At 38.2% G+C, this 20,971-nt stretch overlaps 1 protein-coding gene and 1 non-coding gene across 3 annotated transcripts; one reads left to right on the plus strand and one right to left on the minus strand.

The window, feature by feature from the left end:
- The first annotated feature begins 4,936 nt into the window (after positions 1-4,936).
- Positions 4,937-5,044, plus strand: LOC112746364 (small nucleolar RNA R71). Its single transcript, XR_003174253.1, has one exon. It is a non-coding gene; the product is annotated as a small nucleolar RNA R71 (small nucleolar RNA).
- Positions 5,045-9,726: 4,682 nt separating this feature from the next.
- LOC112742018 (uncharacterized) lies at positions 9,727-12,316 on the minus strand. Of its 2 annotated transcripts, XM_025791229.3 has the most exons (5): positions 11,790-12,230; positions 11,587-11,674; positions 11,060-11,130; positions 10,731-10,787; positions 9,727-10,251 (listed from the first exon to the last, which is right to left on the minus strand). In XM_025791229.3, the coding sequence occupies exons 1-5, from the start codon at positions 11,886-11,888 to the stop codon at positions 10,027-10,029; spliced, it is 540 nt and encodes a 179-aa protein (XP_025647014.1). In that variant the 5' UTR covers positions 11,889-12,230; the 3' UTR covers positions 9,727-10,026. The 2 variants fall into 2 exon arrangements, with proteins under 2 accessions (XP_025647014.1, XP_025647015.1); XM_025791230.3 differs by lacking the exon at positions 10,731-10,787 and having other exon boundaries at positions 11,790-12,316.
- Positions 12,317-20,971: the final 8,655 nt, after the last annotated feature.

Genomic DNA, 20,971 nt, shown 5'->3' on the forward strand with positions numbered 1-20,971 from the left:
TAAAAATAAAGAAAAGAATGATCATACCATGGTGGGTTGTCTCCCACCTAGCACTTTGCTTTAACGTCCGTAAGTTGGACCCTCCACTAGCTCAATCTTTGGCTATGTGGGGATCTTCCAAGAGGAAGATCTCAAGCTCCTTGTTTCTCTGTATCTTCTCGGCATGGTATAGTTTCAGGTGTTATCCATTAACCTTAATAAGTTCAGAGCTTGAGGGATGGCTTAGGTGATAAACTCCGTACGGTTCGGCCTTCTGTACTCTGTATGGACCTTCCCATCTTAATCTCAACTTACCTGGCATGAGCCTTAATCGAGATTTATAAAGGAGGACGAAATCCCCAGGTTGGAACTCTTTCCTCTTGATGTTTTGATCATGTACAGCCTTCATCTTCTCCTTGTATATTCTTGAGTTCTCATAAGCTTCTAGGCGAAGGCTCTCCAATTCCTGCAGTTGCAACTTCCTTTCAGCTCCGGCTTTCTCAATTCCCATGTTGCACTCCTTAACTGCCCAAAAGACTCTGTGTTCTACTTCAACTAGGAGATGACAAGCTTTTCCATAAACCAAGCGGAAAGGACTCATCCCAATGGGTGTCTTGTATGATGTTCTATATGCCCAGAGTGCATCTTGTAGCCTGGTGCTCCAGTCTTTTCTATGAGGCTTTACTATCTTTTGCAAGATACGCTTAATTTCCCTATTTGACACCTCAGCTTGCCCATTAGTTTGGGGATGGTAAGCTGTTGCAACTTTATGAATTATCCCGTGCTTCTTCATTAATCCTGTTAGTCTCCTGTTACAAAAATGGGTGCCTTGGTCGCTCACGATTGCTCGTGGTGATCCGAAGCGACATATAATATGGTTTCTCACAAAGGAAACAATAGTGTTAGCATCATCAGTGCGGGTAGGAATTGCTTCCACCCATTTGGAAACATAATCCACAGCTAACAATATATAAAAATATCCATTAGAATTTGGGAATGGACCCATGAAGTCAATGCCCCAAACATCAAAAATTTCACAGAAAAGCATAATTTGTTGAGGTATCTCATCCCTCCTGGATATATTACCAAATTTCTGGCATGGGAGACAAGATTTACAAAACTCAGCAGCGTTTCTAAAAAGTGTAGGCCACCAGAATCCACAGTCTAAGATCTTTCTAGCTGTTCTTTGAGGGCCAAAATGTCCTCCACTCTCAGATGAGTGACAGGCCTCTAAAATGGACTAGAATTCTGATTGAGGCAAACAACGTCTAATTACTTGATCAGCGCCACATCTCCATAAATATGGGTCATCCCATATATAATATTTAGACTCGCTTTTCAGCTTGTCTCTTTGATGCTTAGAAAAATTTGGAGGGAATGTGCGGCTAACTAAATAATTAGCAACATGTGCATACCAAGGGACTACCTCAGATACTGCTTGCAGGTTATCAAAAGGAAAATTATCATCTATAGGAGTAGAATCATCCTTAATATGCTCAAGGTGACTCAAGTGGTCTACCACTAAATTCTGATTACCACTCCTATCCTTTATTTCTAAATCAAATTCTTGTAACAGCAGTATCCAACGTATAAGTCTTGGTTTGGACTCCTTTTTAGCTAATAGATACTTTAAAGCTGCATGGTCCGAATACACTACTACTCTAGTACCAAGTAAATAAGCTCAGAATTTATCTAGAGCAAAAAGAACAGCAAGAAGCTCTTTCTCAGTAGTAGTATAATTAGACTGGGCAGTGTCTAAAGTCTTAGACGCATAAGCAATAACGAAAGGATCCTTACCTTCACGCTGAGCCAGCGCTGCTCCTACTGCATGGTTGGAAGCATCGCACATGATTTCAAATGGCTGGCTCCAGTCTGGTCCTCTCACAATTGGAGCTTGAGTCAGAGCAGTCTTCAGCTTATCAAACGCTTGTTTGCAATCCTCACTAAACTCGAACTCAATACCCTTCTGCAGTAATCTGGATAAGGGAAGTGCGACCTTACTAAAGTCCTTAATAAATCTCCTGTAAAAACCTGCATGGCCAAGGAACGAACGGACTTCCCTCACAGTAGAGGGGTAAGGTAGACTAGAAATAACATTCACCTTTTCTGGGTCTACAGAAATGCCATTATTAGATACCACATGTCCTAATACAATCCTTTGTTTTACCATAAAGTGACATTTTTCGAAATTTAATACAAGGTTTGTATTAACACATCTATCTAATACTCTAGATAATCCATCTAAGCAAAGGCTAAAAGAATCACCATAAACGCTAAAATCATCCATAAAAACTTCCATACAGTCCTCAATAAGATCAGAGAAAAGACTCATCATGCTCCTTTGGAAAGTAGCTGGTGCATTGCACAAGCCAAAGGGCATTCTCTTGTAAGCATAAGTCCCAAAAGGACATGTAAAAGTAGTCTTTTCCTGATCCTCAGGAGCTATATGAATCTAGAAATAACCTGTGTAACCATCTAAAAAGCAATAATGTGATTTACCTGACAGGCGATCCAGCATTTGATCAATGAATGGAAGTGGGTAGTGATCCTTACGGGTAGCTTGGTTGAGACGCCTGTAATCAATGCAGACTCTCCAAGCATTCTGAACTCTAGTTGCTATGAGTTCTCCATGCTCATTCTTCACTGTAGTGACTCCAGACTTCTTGGGCACCACTTGTACTGGGCTTACCCATTCACTGTCTGAAATGGGATATATGATACCTGCTTCCAATAGTCTGGTCACTTCCTTTTTGACAACTTCCAAGATGGTGGGATTCAATCTTCTTTGGGGTTGACGGACAGGTCTTGCTCCCTCTTTTAAAAATATTATGTGCTCACATACTTGAGGGTTGATGCCTACTATGTCTGCCAAGCTCCACCCAATTGCCTTCTTATGCTTCCTCAGCACATCAAGTAACTGCTCTTCTTGTTGAGAAGTAAGTTCCCTCGCAATGATAACTGGAAGCCTCTGCTCATCTTCGAGATAGGCATATTTGAGATGCGGAGGGAGGGGTTTCAGTTCTAACTTCTGATCATGAGTAGGCTCTGGATTATCTGGGGCTTGTGAAAATGGCGAAGTGCCCTCATTGTCAGTTAAAAGGGTCCCCACACTTGGACCTTATCCAGTGTGCCTCTCTTCAAACTCTTCCTTGTGAACTTCAGCTACACTTTGATCAATGACATTACACAGGAAGATAGAACGATCTTCTGGGGGGTTGTCAATGACTCCATTCAGATTGAAGATTACTATGTGGCCATCTATTTCAAAGGAGTATGTTCCTGAAAAAGTATCCAATTTGAATTTTGATGTCTTCAGGAATGGTCTTCCAAGTAGGATTGATGATGGCTTATCTGAATCATTATGGGGCATCTCCAAGATATAAAAATCAGTGGGAAATGTAAGCCCTTTAATGTTCACCAAAACATCTTCAGCAACTCCAGCCACTGTAATAATGCTTTTATCTGCTAACACAAAACGAGCTGCCGACCTTTTTAAGGGAGGGAGCCTCAAAATATCATATATAGCCAAAGGCATTATACTGACACATGCTCCTAAATCACACATACAATCATAAATTACTACACCACCAATAGTACAGCTAACTATACAAGGACCTGGATCACTACATTTTTCAGGTAATCCTCCCATTAAAGCAGATATAGAACTACCTAAAGGAATAGTTTCTAATTCATTAATTTTGTCTTTATGGATACATAAGTCTTTTAGAAACTTTGTATATTTAGGTACCTGTTGAATAACATAAAAAAGAGGAACAGTTACCTCAACCTTTTTGAATATTTCTACCATTTTGGGGTCGGGTTCCAGCTGTTTTCTGGGCTTCCTTGCAAGTTGTGGAAATGGAATAGGAGTAGTGTTTTCTGTGGTGTCTGCGCCTTTTGGTTCTTCCTCTTGTGGTTGAGCTATTTCTTCTTCAGCTATGTCTTGTATGTCCTCTTCCTCTTCAAAATCTTCTATTTCTACTACCTCTTCAGCTGAGGTGTGTTCTGGTGGGCTTGATTCCTCCTGATTCCTCTCCTGCAGTGTGGTTCCAGACCTTAGGGTGATGGCATTAATGCCTCCCTTTGGATTGGGTAATGGTTGAGAGGGGATTCCAGTGGAGCTTGAAGGTTGGTTACTGGAATTTTGTGTTGATCCAATCTGTGACATAAGAGCTTGCAAAGTAGAGGTGAGACCACTCAGACTGGCATTAATACTATTCATGATGTTATTTTCCATGGTCTGTTGTCTTCGCTCGAAAGATTGTAGGAGCTCTTCATTAGGAGATAAAGAGGAATGAGCGAATTGAGAGGTCTGCTGTTGATTATTCTGTGGTCCTTGGTTTTGCCTCAGGTGAGGTGCTCTGTAAGGTTGATTCTGCTGCCTGTTGTTATTATTCCACCTCTGATTTCTCTGATTATCTCGGCCTCCTCTGTTATTGTTGTCCCTCCAATTCTGGTTAGAATTGTCCTGCCATCCATGGTTATTATTTCCACTTTGATTGTACCCTTGGTTGGGGCGGTCGTAGAAGTTATGGGTGGATGCCACCATGTTGTCTTCTTGTTGGAGCTGCGGGCATTCATCAGTACAATGGCTATAATCAGCACAGATTCCACAAACTCTCTGTGGGACTAGTTGTTGGTTTTGTTGTGGTGGAGGGGGTTGAGCTTGCTGAGCTTGTTGTTGATTCAATTGCATCTGCTTCAGCAAGTTAGTCATCTCACATATATTTTGAGTTAAAGCAGCAGTCTCTCTGTTAGAGGATACTTCTGCAACGGCTTTTGAACGGCCTTGCTTTTGCCTGTGATTTCTAGTAGATTCAGCTAAATCACTGATCAATTGCCACGCTTCATCAGTGGTCTTGTACTTCTTCATAGACCCATTGCTGACACTTTCCAATGTGGTCTTATCTTGGGGCCTCATGCCCTGTGTGATATAGCTAAGTAACACTATCTTGTCAATCATGTGGTGGGGGCATGCTTCCAGAAGATTATTGAAGCACTCCCAGTATTCAAAGAGAGTCTCATTGTCATCCTGAACAATTGTGGAAATATCCTTCCTTAGTTTATCAGTAACTTCAGATGGAAAGAATTTCTCCAAAAACTCCTTTCTGAGTGTATCCCAGTTGGATACATTTGTTAGAGGTTGAGTGTAGTACCACTCTCTTGCTTTTCCCTCGAGAGAAAACGGGAAAGCTTTCATAAGAATTGAAGTTTCATCAGTACCATCACGCCTGACAGTAGAACAGGCTGCCTGGAAATCTCTCAAGTGCTTAATAGGCTCTTGAGCAGGTAGGCCATGAAACTTGGGCATCAAATTTAGCAGTGCGGTCTTTATTTCAAAATATGTAGCTACCGCTGGATGATGCGCTTGAAACGGTTGCATTGTAAAATCAGGGGCTCCTTCCTCCTGGATGGTAACTCTCCTAGCTGCCATGTCTTCTGCACGTAAAACAACCGAATCAGTAGAACGGGGGCTGGTTTCTTCCTCAAGTTCACTTTCAGATCCGCCCTCAGAGCGGACTAACCGACGCTGTTCTCGCCTTATTCGTGAAATAGTCCTTTCAATTTCAGGATCGAATATTAGCAAGCGCGGATCAGGAAGTGAACGCGTCATTTGACGAAAGAAACATGCAGCTCATAGTAGCAAAATAAAATAAAATGCAAATAAATAAATTCTAATTAATAACTTTAGCACTCTATTTCAACTCCCCGGCAACGGCGCCAAAAATTGATGAGGCACAGAAGTTAGTGAATTAAAAATTATTAAAATAGTTACGTTGCAAGTATAGTTCTTAACTCACCAAAAATCTGCCTATCCATTTAGAAATATGTCACAGAGCGTTTAAATTAAAAATTACTGGGAGTTTAAGTCCCAGGTCGTCTCCCAACAAGTTGCAGAAAAGTGTGCTATCTTATTAATCAGATGTTCCAAAAAGTTGAGTTAAGTAAATTGAAAATTAAATTGAGGAAATTTAAATAATATGAATAAAAGCCTTGACTGGGAGTTGATTAGTTGAAATCTCTATTATTGATAGGATGATTTCAAGATTAATTTATAATTAATGGTTGTTCTGTTTAGTTATCCTTTACTAGGTAAAGGAAAGTCAAACAAGTTGGAATGTTAGATCTGTTCACGAGTTGCAACCCACTTAGTTCAAAGGGATTGGTGTTAGTGACTAGATAGCAATCCAACAGTTAACCCAATTACAAATTCTCTTTCAATCCTTCCAACTCAAGAGTTCCTTTCAATCAACTCCCCATCAAGTTAAGAAACTACTCGCTCATTGTAAATAAGAAATCCATAACATATGAAAGGAAATTAAAAGAAGACATGATTATTGGAATGGAAAATAAATTCAAATGAAAGAAATAATCCTTGTATTAAATAATCATGAAAGTATTCAAATGAAAAAATTGAACAAAGCAAAGAACATGGAAGAATAAAACCAAGTTAAGAGAACGAACTAGAATGACGAAGTCTTGATGAGGAAATAACTCTTCTCAATGTTCCAATGCTAAAATCAATTGAAAATTAAAATTCTAAAACCTAGAGAGAAAAAACCTAGAGGAGGAATAAAACTAAATCTAAAAACTGAAAACTGTCTAGAATGAATGTTGTTATTTGTTTCTGCATATTCTCTGGCTCTAGTCTGCTGTTCCGGGCCGAAAACTGGGTCGAAATAAGGTCCAAAATCGCCCCCAGCGAATTCTGCAGATTATGCAGATCGCACATGTCACGCGATCGCGTCACCCATACGGACGCGTCATTCGCGCTTTTCCTTGCCACGCGTTCGCGTCGTCCACGCTACCGCGTCGCTTGAGCTTTTCCAATCCGTGCGGCCGCGTGAGCCATGCGGCTGCGTCACTGCGATTTGCTCTCCTTCGCGCGGTCGCGTGAGCCAAGCGACCGCGTCACTTCTCGTTGGTTATCTCCTTAAATTCTTGTGTTCCTTCCATTTTTGCTAGCTTCATTTCCAATCTCCAACTCATTCATGCCCTATAAAGTCTGAAACACTCAACACACAGATCACGGCATCGAATGGAATAAAGGAGAATTAAAAATACATAATTAAAGTCTCTAGGAAGCAGTTTTCAAACATGTTATAAATTCAGGAAGGAATTATAATTTCATGCTAATTTAATGAATAAGTGGGTAAGGATCATGATAAAACCACACAATTAAACATAATATAAACCATAAAATAGTGGTTTATCAAGATGCCAAAGTCCCTAGCTTGGGACAATCCTTCATTTGGTGTGGTCCCTTGCACACGAAGCATCCTCCTTTGGGCACGAAAGCCTTTTTTTTTTCTTCGTACTCTTTCTTTGAAGAGTATTTTCCTTCCTTCTTGGTTGAGAAACTCTTTCCCTTGTCTCCCCTACCTTTAGTAGAACTAGGCTTGGAGGATGACTTGGGTTTAGAGTCTCCCCTATGATACTCAATGAGTGATTCGGCCACCACAATGGCCTCATCGACATCCTTAACATTCCTTCTTTGTAGTTCTTGCTTTGCCCAAGGTTGGAGTCCATCAATGAAGAAGAACAATGCATCCTCTGATGCTAAGTTGGGGATTTGAAGCGTGAGAGTAGTGAACTCCTTTACGTAGTCGCTAATCGTACTCTTGTGCTTCAACTCCCTCAACTTCTTCCTTGCTTCATAAACCACATTCTCAAGGAAGAATTGTCTTTTCAACTCCCCTTTGAAATCTTTCCATGTGGCTATGTTGCAAGTACCCTTTTCCATATTTACGCACTTTCTCCTCCACCACAAAGTAGCATTATCAGAAAGGTAGAGAACTGCAGTGCGTACCTTTATTGCTTCTTCGACCATCCCTTGGCCTTCGAAGTACCTCTCCATTTGCCATAGGAAGTTCTCCACCTCGCGAGCGTCCCTTACGCCCTTGAACTCCTTTGGCTTGGGGAGATCAATCTTTGTCGTCTCCCTTATAATGGTTGGTCGAGATTTTGCCTCCTCGAACCAAACTCGAACTTCCTCAAATAGCTTTAAGGAATTCTCAAGCTTTTCTTCGATTTGGAGCATGCTTTCTTTGAAAGCATCTAGTTCTCCTAACACGTGAGCCTTGAGGGGTCTCCTTATCATGTTCTATCCTTTGGAAACGCTCATCCATAGAGGATAGAACATTCTCCAACACAGAAACTCTCTCTTCTAGGAAGTTAGAGTCCTTACTTCTAGGCTCACTTGAAGAACGGACCTTCTTGCCTCCCCATTGAGAAGGAATAGCATTCCTTCCCCTTTGAGACTCAATATGCTACATGGTGATACTAGAAGCCATACCCACAAATCACTTGTGCTCCCTCTCGAACCTGGCTCTGATACCAAATTGTCACGGCCTTGGGGACACTCCAACGCTACCGTGTCGGCACTCGGACTTACTCAACCTCTTGAGCTAAGACCAAGTCAGCCTAACCCTCAATACTTAGCAAGAAAGTTAAGAATACAAGAGAACACAAGAGAAAGGAAGCTTTGGTGGAAGAACACTTTATTGCTCAAGTGTGGTTACAAATGATTCACACACACCCAAACTCTAACTCTCACCCCTATTTATAGCCATCCACCTCCTCAATGGATGGTTAGGATTAAATCTAATCAACGGTCTAGATTAATCATCCAGAACCTTCTTTACAAATATCTATCCTACCACAACTTTCTAAATGTTTCTAGATTATTCCATACCACTCTTTATACTTCTATATACATCTACACTCTTCTAGAATACTCTATGACCTTCCAGAGTCTTCTAGCTAGAACCTTCTAGGGTATTACGGGACCTTCTAGGACATTCTAGAACGTTCCGGAACCATCTAAAGTATTCTCAAACACTCCAGAAAACTATACAAACACTGTTAAATCTAACCTTCTAAAATTTACCGTGACATTAGGCCCCCCTTAGATCCGTCTCTGGTTATAACTTCAAGTATTTTGTCACTCCTTACTTCTTTATTTTTCTCGTAATTTCACCGCCTCCAAGCATCATCGCCGTCGTCGTGACAAGCGCGCTGACATTGTAAATATATATTAAACAACTTTTCATAAATTTGGTCAGATTAATTTAGTGAGACCTTTGAACTTGTAATTGTTGATAATAACCTAGATATACTGTAATAAACTAATAATTTTCATGATGTATGTTAATTTTTGTCCATACATTTGTACATAAATTATAGTTAAATCAAAACACATCTATTAATTATCATTCTCTATTTTTGGGCAGTTTAATTTGTGAAATAAATAATGTAATTTATAAAGACAATACTAAAATCGGCGCTGCTTGTCACGATGATATCGGTGAGAAATTTCTTAAAAAGAATAATTTGAGAAAAAAAGTTCGATTATTAATATTTTAAGAAATTATATGATAAGCTATTTTAAATAATAATTTAATTACAAAATGATTCTATTATAATTAAGATATTAATTCTAATTAAATTGAAATAATTCAAGTTATTATTAGTATAATTAGTAATTAATTAAGATATCATTGAATTAAAAATTGATACAATATAAAAGGTAAATAACATGTTAATTTAGGGAGGTTTGGATAGAATTATATATATTACAAAATCATGATGCATGATGTATGACTAACTTTGTACAACGTGCAAGAGTTTTTTTTTTTTTTTTAACGGATAAACGTTTTTCTTTGCATAAATTTTGACCCAAAAATATCTTGACAATAAACCAATCATAGTTCTTTGAACAAGACACTTTCCCGTAAAATGCATAAGTTTGAAACAAAATTTTCTCTCACAGTATATAGCATAGCTTACAAAATTGTAAAGAACCAAAGATCCCTTTCCTCAATTCAAGCTCAATGGACAACGGACAATCCTCATCACTAGATCACCCCAAAAGGAACAAACAAAAATCACTGAATCCCTTTATCCGGGTAATCATAATTCTAACCAAGTCCATAACAGTTTCCTCTTCCCCTCTACCTCAGGGAGAAGGTGTCATTTACCATCTTTAAAAAGAGAAACAACACCTACAATTCAACAAATAAGAACTAATTGCAACATCCCCTCATTTCATACAAAGTTAAGGCTAGTTGGTGCTTGAAAATGTGACCCTGTTTTATCCATCATGCTTGTATCCAAACGCATCCTTTTGGCTTCCTTTTTCGCGCACGGGGATTCATCAAACTCGAACATCGACGAAGAAGGCATGGAGCAATACATGGTAGAAGGAGACTCGAATCCTTCAAGCATTTCCATGAACATGGACTGCAAATCTTCAAGCCCAAACTCCTTCTCCTAAAACACATGTATGAATGATTACAAGTGTTAAATCTTTCCACCAAATGTGAACATGGCACTCATTTCGTACCTTTTAAACTTTGATTTGACTCGACCCTAATACTTAAACTCTTGTTTTCTATGCTTAAATCTTTGAGAAAAGAATAAATAGGTCCATAACTTTTTGCCTCGCAGACATTTTTGTCCCTGACCATTGAAAAATACTTTTAAGTCCTTGACCTTCACAAAACTTAGACGGATCAGTCCCTCCGTCCAAATGCCTCCGTCAGGGACTGATCCGTTCAAATGCCTCCGTCAGAGACTGATCCGTCCAAGTTTTGTGAAGGTCAAAAATTTAAAAGTATTTTTTAATGGTTAGGGATAAAAATATCCGCGGAACAAAAAGTCAGGGACCTATTTGTCATTTTCTCTAAATCTTTAACTACTCTAAACCCGATTAAAAGGTAGGAATGAGTGAAGGTGGTTTCGAACCATACCTCTTGTCTCACTTGGGCCATAAGGGACACCATTTCTTCCACAAATTCAGAAAATCCCTAAATTCAAAGATCATGCACAATAGTCTTTCAGTAACATATATATACTATAAGAGTTTTAATTAAAAAGCCAACTTTTTTCGGTCGATATTAACTAACTTTTTTAAATTATCCTTTCTATCTTAAATTTTAAATCATAAATCTTAAATTATAAACGTCAAATCTTAAACCTTTAATTGACTAATTAAAAGTTAGTTCCATAAGCTTATCCTAAATATAACGTGCAACAAGAAAGAAGCACATTTGAAAATAGAATTTGTGAAACCACTGACCTCATCCTCTTCCTCCTCAGGATCATACAACCCAGCATCGTACATCGTTCTTTTCTTTTGATCAGACAATACTGCACCAACAAAACAAAAAAAACCCAAGGTTCAATGATCATATTCACTCCAAACACACCCAAAAAATGGAAATAATTAAAATTAAATAAAACAAAAGGAAGCTAGAACTCTTAAAAGGCATAAATTCCAAGAGGCATGCATAACAACAATAGTAAGAATGTTTACCTTTAAAACCAGAACTTTCAACAATTGAGGTACAAATATATAGGGTTCATATTGCAAAAAATTAACTATGGCGTTTCATATTCTTTAAGTAACTGTCTTTGCTACGAAAATATGTATCATAACTGATATTACATAAGCTACCTAAGTCCCTTCTTGCAGGGACAGAAAGGTTCAGATCCAAGGGTGGCACAGCATATGAAACTCTAAATTTGATTGAATAAATATATAACAAAATTAAGCTCTAAATAATAATAATAACAATATGAATGAAGATTGAAAACTCCGGTTACCTGAATAAGCTTCTTGAATTTGTTGGAACTTGCGCTTGGCTTCCCCTAGCAAAGAAGGATTTCTTGTCCACCTATCTGGATGCCATTTCTATGCATTATTCAACCCAAAAAATAAACACAAAGGAAAACGCATGAGCATGCACCTCATTCCGAAAATCCATTAAAGCTTAATTAATTAAGAATCAAAAGGCAGGGACACCAACCATAGCAAGCTTCCTGTAAGCACGCTTTATCTCTTGAAACGAAGAATCAGAACTCACACCAAGAATTCTGTAGTAACATTCTCTCTCACCACTCTCCATTATTATTGATCCAACTTCAAACTCAACAGATTTTCTTTCCAAATTTACTCGAACGGAAGAAAGTGGTTTGTTTGGTTGGGAAGTGATTGCGGGAGAAGGTTTAAAAATATCTCCGAAGCGAGAGACGCTTTTGGAATGTGATTCGGGAAAGCGAGTGGTTACTATTATTGCTCCTGGAATGTTCGTGAAACTATGTAGCAGGTAGATATTTTTGCGTACTTGCGTATTGTGTGGTTACAACTTGGAAGATATTTTCGTACATTTGGGAGCCACGATATTTTTCATACACAGGGGCTCGCTTTTCCAAACTTGCATTCTCTCTCCGTTTCTCGGTTTCTCCGTTCGTAAACTGGGACCCATTCACCCATATATAGTTATCAGTTACTTTCCTTTTTCTAAGTTCTAACCACATGTATGTAGTGTAGGCCAATTTTATGAAGGCTAGTCTATTTATCCATTTAAATGGTCGGACTTTGTTCTTAAAATTAAGTCCATTTAAATTTTGGGTTAAATGGGCTGAATCCGATTAACTCGTAAAAAATGGCGGGTTAAACGGGTTAGTCTGCGAGTTAAATGAGTGCTCTGTTTAATTTTTTTTATATCTTTTTAAAAAAGTTGTATTTTTAGTCGAAATTTTTTTCGATCCGACCAAAAAATTCGACCCATCAAATAAAAAATATTAATTTTTTAAAGTTTTTGACCTAAAAGTAATTTTTTTGTCAAAATATTTTTTAAAAAATAAAATAAAAAGCTAAACGGGCTGACTCGTTTAACCCACGGGCTGACCATAAACGGTCCGAGTTGAAAAATTATGACCCACAAAAAAAGCGGACTTAAACGGTCCAACTCATTTAACCTATAGATTTAATGAGTCGGACCTAAATGGCCGAACTAGTCCGTTTGACAGCCCTAATTTTATGATTATTTTTTACTGGTGCCTCATTTTTGTTCAAATTATTTTTTATAATAATTTTAAAATATTTAAAATATTTTAATTTTTATATTTTTAAATTTAAAATCAATTATTCAATCTATTTTAGTAATTAGACGAAATCTTTTAAGTATTATAGCAAACATCTTATATTTAAAAATTCAACTATGTTAAAATATGTTAGATTTTTTTCAAAAATAAATTAAAAAAAATTATTATTTTCTAAAAAAATTAAAATAGTTTAATGATGTATGTACTTTTTATAATTTGTCTAATGTCTAGGCAAACTGTATTAGATGTTACTCAATTCACTTATATTTTGCACTACTCAGTTCATTTAGACATTAAACAAATTGTATGTTCCATCCTTCAGGTCGTCTAGACATTAGGCGGACTGTCACAAATCCTAATGATATATATATAGCAAGTGTGAGTGAATTTATTTATACTACCGTCCAAAAATTTACTTCTTTATTTCTTTTACCTTCATTTCTTACTTTCTTTTATTTGTAGAATGACTTAAATGCTGCTATTAGTAATTTATTATGATTAAAAAATATTATTAGATAATAATGAATATCTTATATTTAGTTCTTCTCATCTTATATTTATTGATATATTACCAGATGTGAAATGTCTAGCGATACAAAAAAAAAAAAATCTTGTTTTGCATGCTATTAGTTAGCAACACAAAAAATGGGTGAAAAAGATTTACTAAACACATCCAACAGAAACAGATAATTATTTAAATAAAATATCAATTAATCGGTAATTTTGTTTTGCTGATCTTATTTGATAGCATTATTTGTATTTGTTTGTCATAAGTAGCGGCTATGTAACACCCTCATTATCAAAATGTTACGCTTCCGGCTGCGCCATTCTGATAGTTTGGATATTACGACAACTCTAAACATATTTAATACTAAAATAGGAGCCTGTTTAAAACTTAAAAACATATAACCTTTCAAAAACATTTTTTCGTTGAAAACATAAACATACATTTACATACAAACCAGATACAATACCTTAAGATATATATATATATATAACACTAGCTTACAAACATACATATCATAATTTCCTATCCCTCTTACAAACTTAATAAAGATAAAGGCGACGGAAAAATAATAGCTAAGATAATACAAAAATACTGAATAAACAGAAAATGAACATAACTCTTCTGAAGCTTCGTCATTCATATCCTGAAAAGGAATAATCGGTAGGGGAGTGAGAACGTCGTACTCGCTTGTTCTCACTATAGGATTACATAAATTGCTATAACAAGATACGTAAAATAAAATTATTTTGAGAGTACAGTGATAATTGCTCGTCTTATGAGTCTTTCCAAAAACCTTGGGTACACATTCGAAATCCAAAAAATCCCTTTTTGAAGACTCGATAAATTTCTCAAATATTTTAAAACAAAATCTTTTTCCTTTCTTGTAAAAATCTGAAAAGTTTTTTTTAGACAGTATGAATTACCAATATGTCCCAAACATAGGTTCAATTAAGTCTATGCTGTAAGAGTTTGATTTTTCATACTTTTCTAGACCACAACCATGAAAGCAGTTACCTACGCGGTATAAATGATCTTCCCGTTCCAAGCATAGGTTCATTAAGTCTATGCTGAACTGGTCAGATACTTTATACAGAACTAGAACTCAATATACCAATCACGGCCTCAAGCCCATCCAATCCAACACGGCCCCTGGCCCAAACAACTCAATCATCGACCAATTCATCACAAACCAACCAAGTCAAGCACAATCACAAATAATGTAGTTCAAACACAATCAATAATAATTACAACAATTATAGCAGTTAGCAGTTAGCAGTTAACATAAGTATTCACATAGGTAAACCAATTACAATATGCACACCCAAACAATGTCACATAAATGCAAATGATGAATATCTGCCCTACTGGCTGTGATATTACATTGTCGGTTATGTTGCCAAACCCGACTAAGATAAGCGGGATCCAACCACCGTCCTTATATATAGGTCCCATAGACAAGCGGGATTAAACCACCGTCTTTGCCCGGAACACGCAAGCGGGATTAAACCACCGTCCTTGCCTCCACCGTAAGCGGGATTAACCACCGTCCTTACATGGGCGCCACGCTCTCGACAAGCGGGATTAACCACCGTCCTTGCCAGGCGCAAGCGACTTATCAACAATCTCATCTCAGCATAAGCGGGACGGACCCAACCCTTATGCCTACCAAGTAATAACTCATCAATCTTGATGATATCCACAATCAATCAGGCTCAACAACTTATTTCAAATTCATTCTTGGCCCATTTACTTTTGAATAACAAACATATTCAATTCACATCTTGCCAAAAATCACTTTTCAAAACAGAGCCACTTTCCACATTCCAGAACTTCCAAACAATCTCAAAATCAGGCCAAATTCAAAATCTCTTTTCAAAGACTCAAAATCATTCATTTCTAAATCAAGGTTTGGTCATAAAATTCCTCAACGGAGTCTCAAGACTTCAGGGGAGAATAACCTAACTCATTTCCTTAAGTTCATCGAAAATCTCTAAAACTTTAGCTTTTTGATTTGAGTAAATAAAGTAGAAGTTAAGCCCAAAACCAAATCATTTGAGTCCAAAAACCAATTTCAGTTTCATTCCAAAATCTGAAGTGTTTCCAAAGGGTTCAAAAATTGTTTTAGTTTTTCTAAAATCAAGATTTCAAAGGGTACTTCAGACTTTTCCTAAAACGTCGTAAAGTGAAATCAGTCAATCGAAATTCAGTTTCTTTTTAAATCCACTAAAATTCCTCCAATTTGTTTACTCAAATCAAATCCTAAAACATGAGAATTTTCATATTTAAATTGACTTTAAAACATAATTCCTTTCTTAAATAAATTTCATCCAAAATATATAGTTTTCTTAAGAAGGTAAGTTCAAACATAATTTATTTACCAAACATTTAATTCAAACATAATTCATTATTTTCAAAAATAACGTTTCATTCAAAATCTCGGATTTTATAGAAATTTTGCCAACATCTCCCCCTAAAACCTAGACTTTGCCACCCGTTTTGGGTCCCAACCAAACTAATCCTCAACTCTTTTTCCAAGGGATTCAAGACCAAATCAGTTTCCAGTAAGAAAATTCAGACTTTAATTACTAAAATCCTTTCAATTCAAAACAACCAGAGACCTCCATTTTGGACAAAATCAAATATTATCTCAATCAAACAGGCAATCATATTCATCCAATACAAATCAGACAATTCATAAGACTTACTTAATCACCAGAAATGCATTCTGCACATCATATCTATTTATAACAATTTCCAATTTAAAATAAATTAGTTTGTATAAAGGCCCCTACCTCAAAACGCAAAACCATAGCCCAAACGCCTCACTGAGTCCTTTTTGCCTCAACTCGAAATCACCGGCAACCAAAACCTCGGCTCCAAGCCACTTTCGCAATAACCATAGCAACACTAATCACAATATACAATAATCAGGACTCGATCCCACGTTATCAAAACTCATACTCATTAACCAAACACAACAGAATACTAACACGAGGCTTTCCGAAACATAAATACTTACTAAACTGGCGAAACGAAGCAGCCGCGAACTCCGAGCACGTTACGCAAGCGTCGATACACAACCCTACGACTGATAACGCCACAACACCTCAGCCTAAAATTATCAGAACAATAATCTAAAGGGCTTTCAAATCGAAAACGCTTATCGAAACGAGAAAGGAACGGCTGAACCTAAACAGCGGCGGTCTCCGAGCCAGTTCGGCGGCAGCCTAGAAGCCACCTCAAGCGGCAGCGGCGACGAATTCCGATCGCGACAACTGAAACCAACATGCACTGACTATAGCATTCTCGAAATTCAGAAGGACAGAGGCTAATGACAAGACCCTTACCGGCAGGATTTTCCAGCGACGGCAGTAGCATTTTCCGGCGGCCAGAATCACAGAGACGCAGCTCCCTTCTCCGGCAGCGACACCCGTGGCGGCCTGAACCCTTTCTTGACGGTGGCAATTCCGACGGAGGCGGTGCCGGTGACGAGTTCCAACATCAACGACAGCAGCGGCCAGAGATTCCGGCTACAGCGGCGGTAGAGGAACGGTTCCTCCTCTGGCTTTTCCTTTCTCCAACGATGGTGACTCCTCCACCCTTCCATGGCGGCGTCGAGATCAAAGACGGCGGCAACTCCTCGTGGTGGCCGATCTCCCCTGTTCGGCGACGTCAGCGGCGGAGCGGGCTTGGTGGAAGGCAGAACGACGACTGGGCAGCGACGATCGGCGTGGCTCCAACGGCGATGCTCCCAGATCTCCAGCGACGGCGGCGTGATGCAGCGGCCGAGCAGCGCCTCCTTCTCCCCTCCGCGCTCCCTCTGCCCTCGGTCCCCTCTTTTGCCCGATCTCTCTCTCTCTCTTCCTTCGGAGTGTAACGGCGGCGGCACGGCGTGGAGGGCGGCGGCACGGCGTGGATGGCGGCGGCGAGCTGGCCGCGACGGTGGCGCGGTGGCGGCGTAGAGTGCGGCCCCCCTTCCTCTCCGATTCCAAGCTCTCCCTTCTTCCTCTCCATCTCTGCGTTGAGTGTGTGCATTTGCTGTGTGTGCTTGTTGAATGAGAGTTGAGGGTGTGGGGCAGCAGCTGCTGCTGCTTGGGTTTGGTTTGAGGGTGGTTAGGGTTTGGTGAGTGTGTGGGGGTGTTAGGTTAGATTTAGAGTTATGGGTAATTTTGTAATTTCAAATAAAAATAAGGATAATATAGTAATTAGAAATAAATTCTAATTCAACAATAATAATATATAGAAATACTATTTAATCATCAATTTTATAAATTATTTTTAATAAAATGTTCAAATCCAAAAATTAGAAATAATATACTTAATTTCTTTATTTTCTAAAATAGTAGTATCATTATTTTAAAATATTAATTATTTAGTCCAAATCATATAAAAATTCTTATTATTTTTTTTTCAAAGATAATACTTTTATTGCAATTAAATAATTTAATTACAATATCCACACAAACAGGGATAAGCATATACAATAATAAAAATTTTGGGAATTCCCAGAAACAATAATAGCAAGCTAAAGCAGTAGGGATTAAAACAAAAAGGATAAGTTATTCTCTCCTCTTTAGTTTCAGTTGCTATGCCTCCCAAGTCACCCAAATTCTTCCGCAAATATCAGAGCTTGGGACAGAATTTTTCCAATCTCAACTCTGCAATTTTAAAAAATGAGAGCGTTCCTGGACAACCAGATCTGCCATAGAAGGTAACTTACTTAACTGATTTTTTCTTTTGAGTCTCTTCTTCTTCTCACTGCTTCCATCAACTGACACCACCACTCCCATGGTTCCATAGTCGGATCTCTGGGAATCACACTTGTTACTGGTGATTGATTCCAGACTTGCACAACTCCCGAACAGAAAATCAGAGCATGGAGGTGCGTTTCTGGCAGTGAAGAACATCGCGGGCATAAATTGGGAATCTGAGGTATCCTCTTATGAAGATTTGTCTTCACGGCTAGCCCTTCGTGAGCAAATTTCCAGAAATGCCTTGATTTTTGGTTGGCATTGAACCTCCCAGATGCTCCTTCATAGTTGTCTACTTTGAAATCTAACATGAAGATCTTCCATAGGCTTATGAAAAAACTTGTAAGCTACTTCATATCCCGTTCTAACATTGTACTGACCTGAATCATACTTTATCCACATGACTGAATCTTCACCTTCTTCAATGTCTATTTGGCAGATTTGTTGTGCTATGTTGGGACTGAACTTACTATGAATGAGCTGTGTATTCCAACCCCCTATCTCATTGAATAGTTGTCTTAGCCAGATCAGATTTCCATCACTACAGTCTTCTTCCTGTACTCGAAAGGGAGGTAAGTTACCAAACCATGGTTCTTCTTTGAATTTTACTATACCCTATGTCGTGACTTTCCATTTGGTACCCTGTTCCAGTACCCTGGTTTCGCTCCTAAAAAAGAGGTAAGTCTAAAATATTTGCTTTTGAAGACTTTATAAAACAGAGAATTTGGTTTAGTCATTAGTCTCCATCCCTATTTTGCCAGCATCGCCAGATTAAACGCTTTGAGATCTTTAAACCCCATACTGCCTTCCTCTTTAATTCTGCTCATTGTATCCCAGCTGATCCATTGGAGTTTTTTTTCATTCTGTTTTTGACCCTACCAGAATTGCATCATCATTTTGTGAATATCATCTAATAGTGATTCGGGCAGTTTGAAACAATTTAGAGTATGGATAGGTATAGCACACCCCACAGCTTTGATTAAAATTTTTCTTCCACTTGTTGACAATAGTTGACGCTTCCAACCTTGTAGCTTCTTCGACACCTTATCCTTTACATAAGTAAATGTCTGACTTTTAGATCTGTTAACAATAGATGGGAGACCCAAATATTTGTCTTGTGCACCAATATTAGGGACTCTAAGAAAAGTAGCGATTTCTTCCTTAATAGCATGAGGTGTATTCTTACTGAAAAATACTGCAGACTTACTGAAATTGATAATATGACCGCTTAGGGAGCCATACTGTTGAATAACATTAATCAAATTAGCGCAATTATGTGGAGTTGCTTTACAGAATAGTAAAGAGTCATCAGCGAATAAAATGTGGTTGATGGATGGACATCTACTGTTCAGCCGAAGCCCCTGAAATATGTTATCCTGTTCTCATTTGTGGAGCAGAAATGATAGACCTTCTGCGCACAATAGAAAAAGGTAGGGTGAGAGGGGATCTCCTTGCCGGAGCCCTCTACTTGGTTTAAAGAAACCAATAGGAGAATTTTCCACAATAACAGAATAAGAAATAGTAGTGACACATTCCTTTACCCATTCTATCCACCTCTGACAAAAACCAAGTTTTTTCATTACGAACCACACAAAACTCCATTCCACTCGATCATAGACTTTGCTCATATCCACCTTTAGAGCTAGATTAGTGCCCCCAAATGATTTATTCTTTAAGAAATACATGCATTCATGAGGCACAAGAATATTATCACTAATAAGTCTTCCTCTAATAAATGCACTCTGATTGTCACTAATTATTTTATTCATAAGAGGCTGCAAGCGATAGACAAGTACCTTGGAAATAATTTTATAAAATACGGTGCTTAGGCTGATGGGTCGGATCTACGACATATTTTCTGCATTTGGAGTTTTTGGAGTTAGACAAATGTGAGTATGGTTGAAGCTCTTTAGTATTCTTCCTCCACCAAAGAAGCTCTTAACTGTCCTGCATACATCCCCTCCGATGATTCTCCAATAAAATTGAAAAAATTTTGCCGGAAATCCATCATCTCCCGGGGCAGCCCCTGGGTTAATAGAAAAAACTGCCCTCTTAATTTTTCCTTCACTAATCGGTTTAGTAAGGTGCTGATTAGTCTCAGAGGAGACCTTCTTTCTCAACCCAGCCAGCACATGGGAAGGATCTTGAGGATTCCCTGTTGTAAACAACTCTTCAAAGTATCTTTGCGCTCTCGCCCCAATTATTTTTGTAGTACACCACTCTCCATTCTCATCCTCTAACCTCCATATCTTATTTCTCCTGTTTCTAACTTGACTCTTGGAGTGAAAAAATTTTGTGTTTTGATCTTCCCATTTAAGCCAATCAATTCTAGCTTTCTCCCTCCAGAACCTTTCCTCCATAATACATGCATTACTCAACTCTTCCTCCAGCTGTAAGATCTCTATTTTATTAGCAGAGCTGGGATCTTCCTTCAACGCCGATAGTTTAGTCACAATCTTCTCCATTTCTTTTCTAGAATTTCCTACCCCCGAAGCTTGCCATTTAACTATTTTAGATCTGTAGCGCTTTAGTTTCTAAAACAATTGGAATATTGGTGAGCTGGAGAAGCTTGTTTGCCACACCTCCTTAACTATTGAATCTGTCATTTCCTCCCCACACCATCTCTCTTGAAATTTGAACCTCCTTTTACTCTTGATGGTTGCTGAATTTGAGTTTAATAGCAGAGGGCAATGGTCTGAACCAATATCATCCAAGTGTGTGAGTGTAGCCCACGAATATTCTTCCCTCAGTTTTAGAGACAAAAAAGCTCTATATAGTCTTTCTCTGATTACTCTCTCTTGACAACTCTGATTCCACCATGTAAATTTCTCCCCTAGATACC

Source organism: Arachis hypogaea, chromosome 14 (genome assembly GCF_003086295.3).
Source record: "Arachis hypogaea cultivar Tifrunner chromosome 14, arahy.Tifrunner.gnm2.J5K5, whole genome shotgun sequence".
NCBI classification, from domain to species: Eukaryota; Viridiplantae; Streptophyta; class Magnoliopsida; order Fabales; family Fabaceae; genus Arachis; species Arachis hypogaea.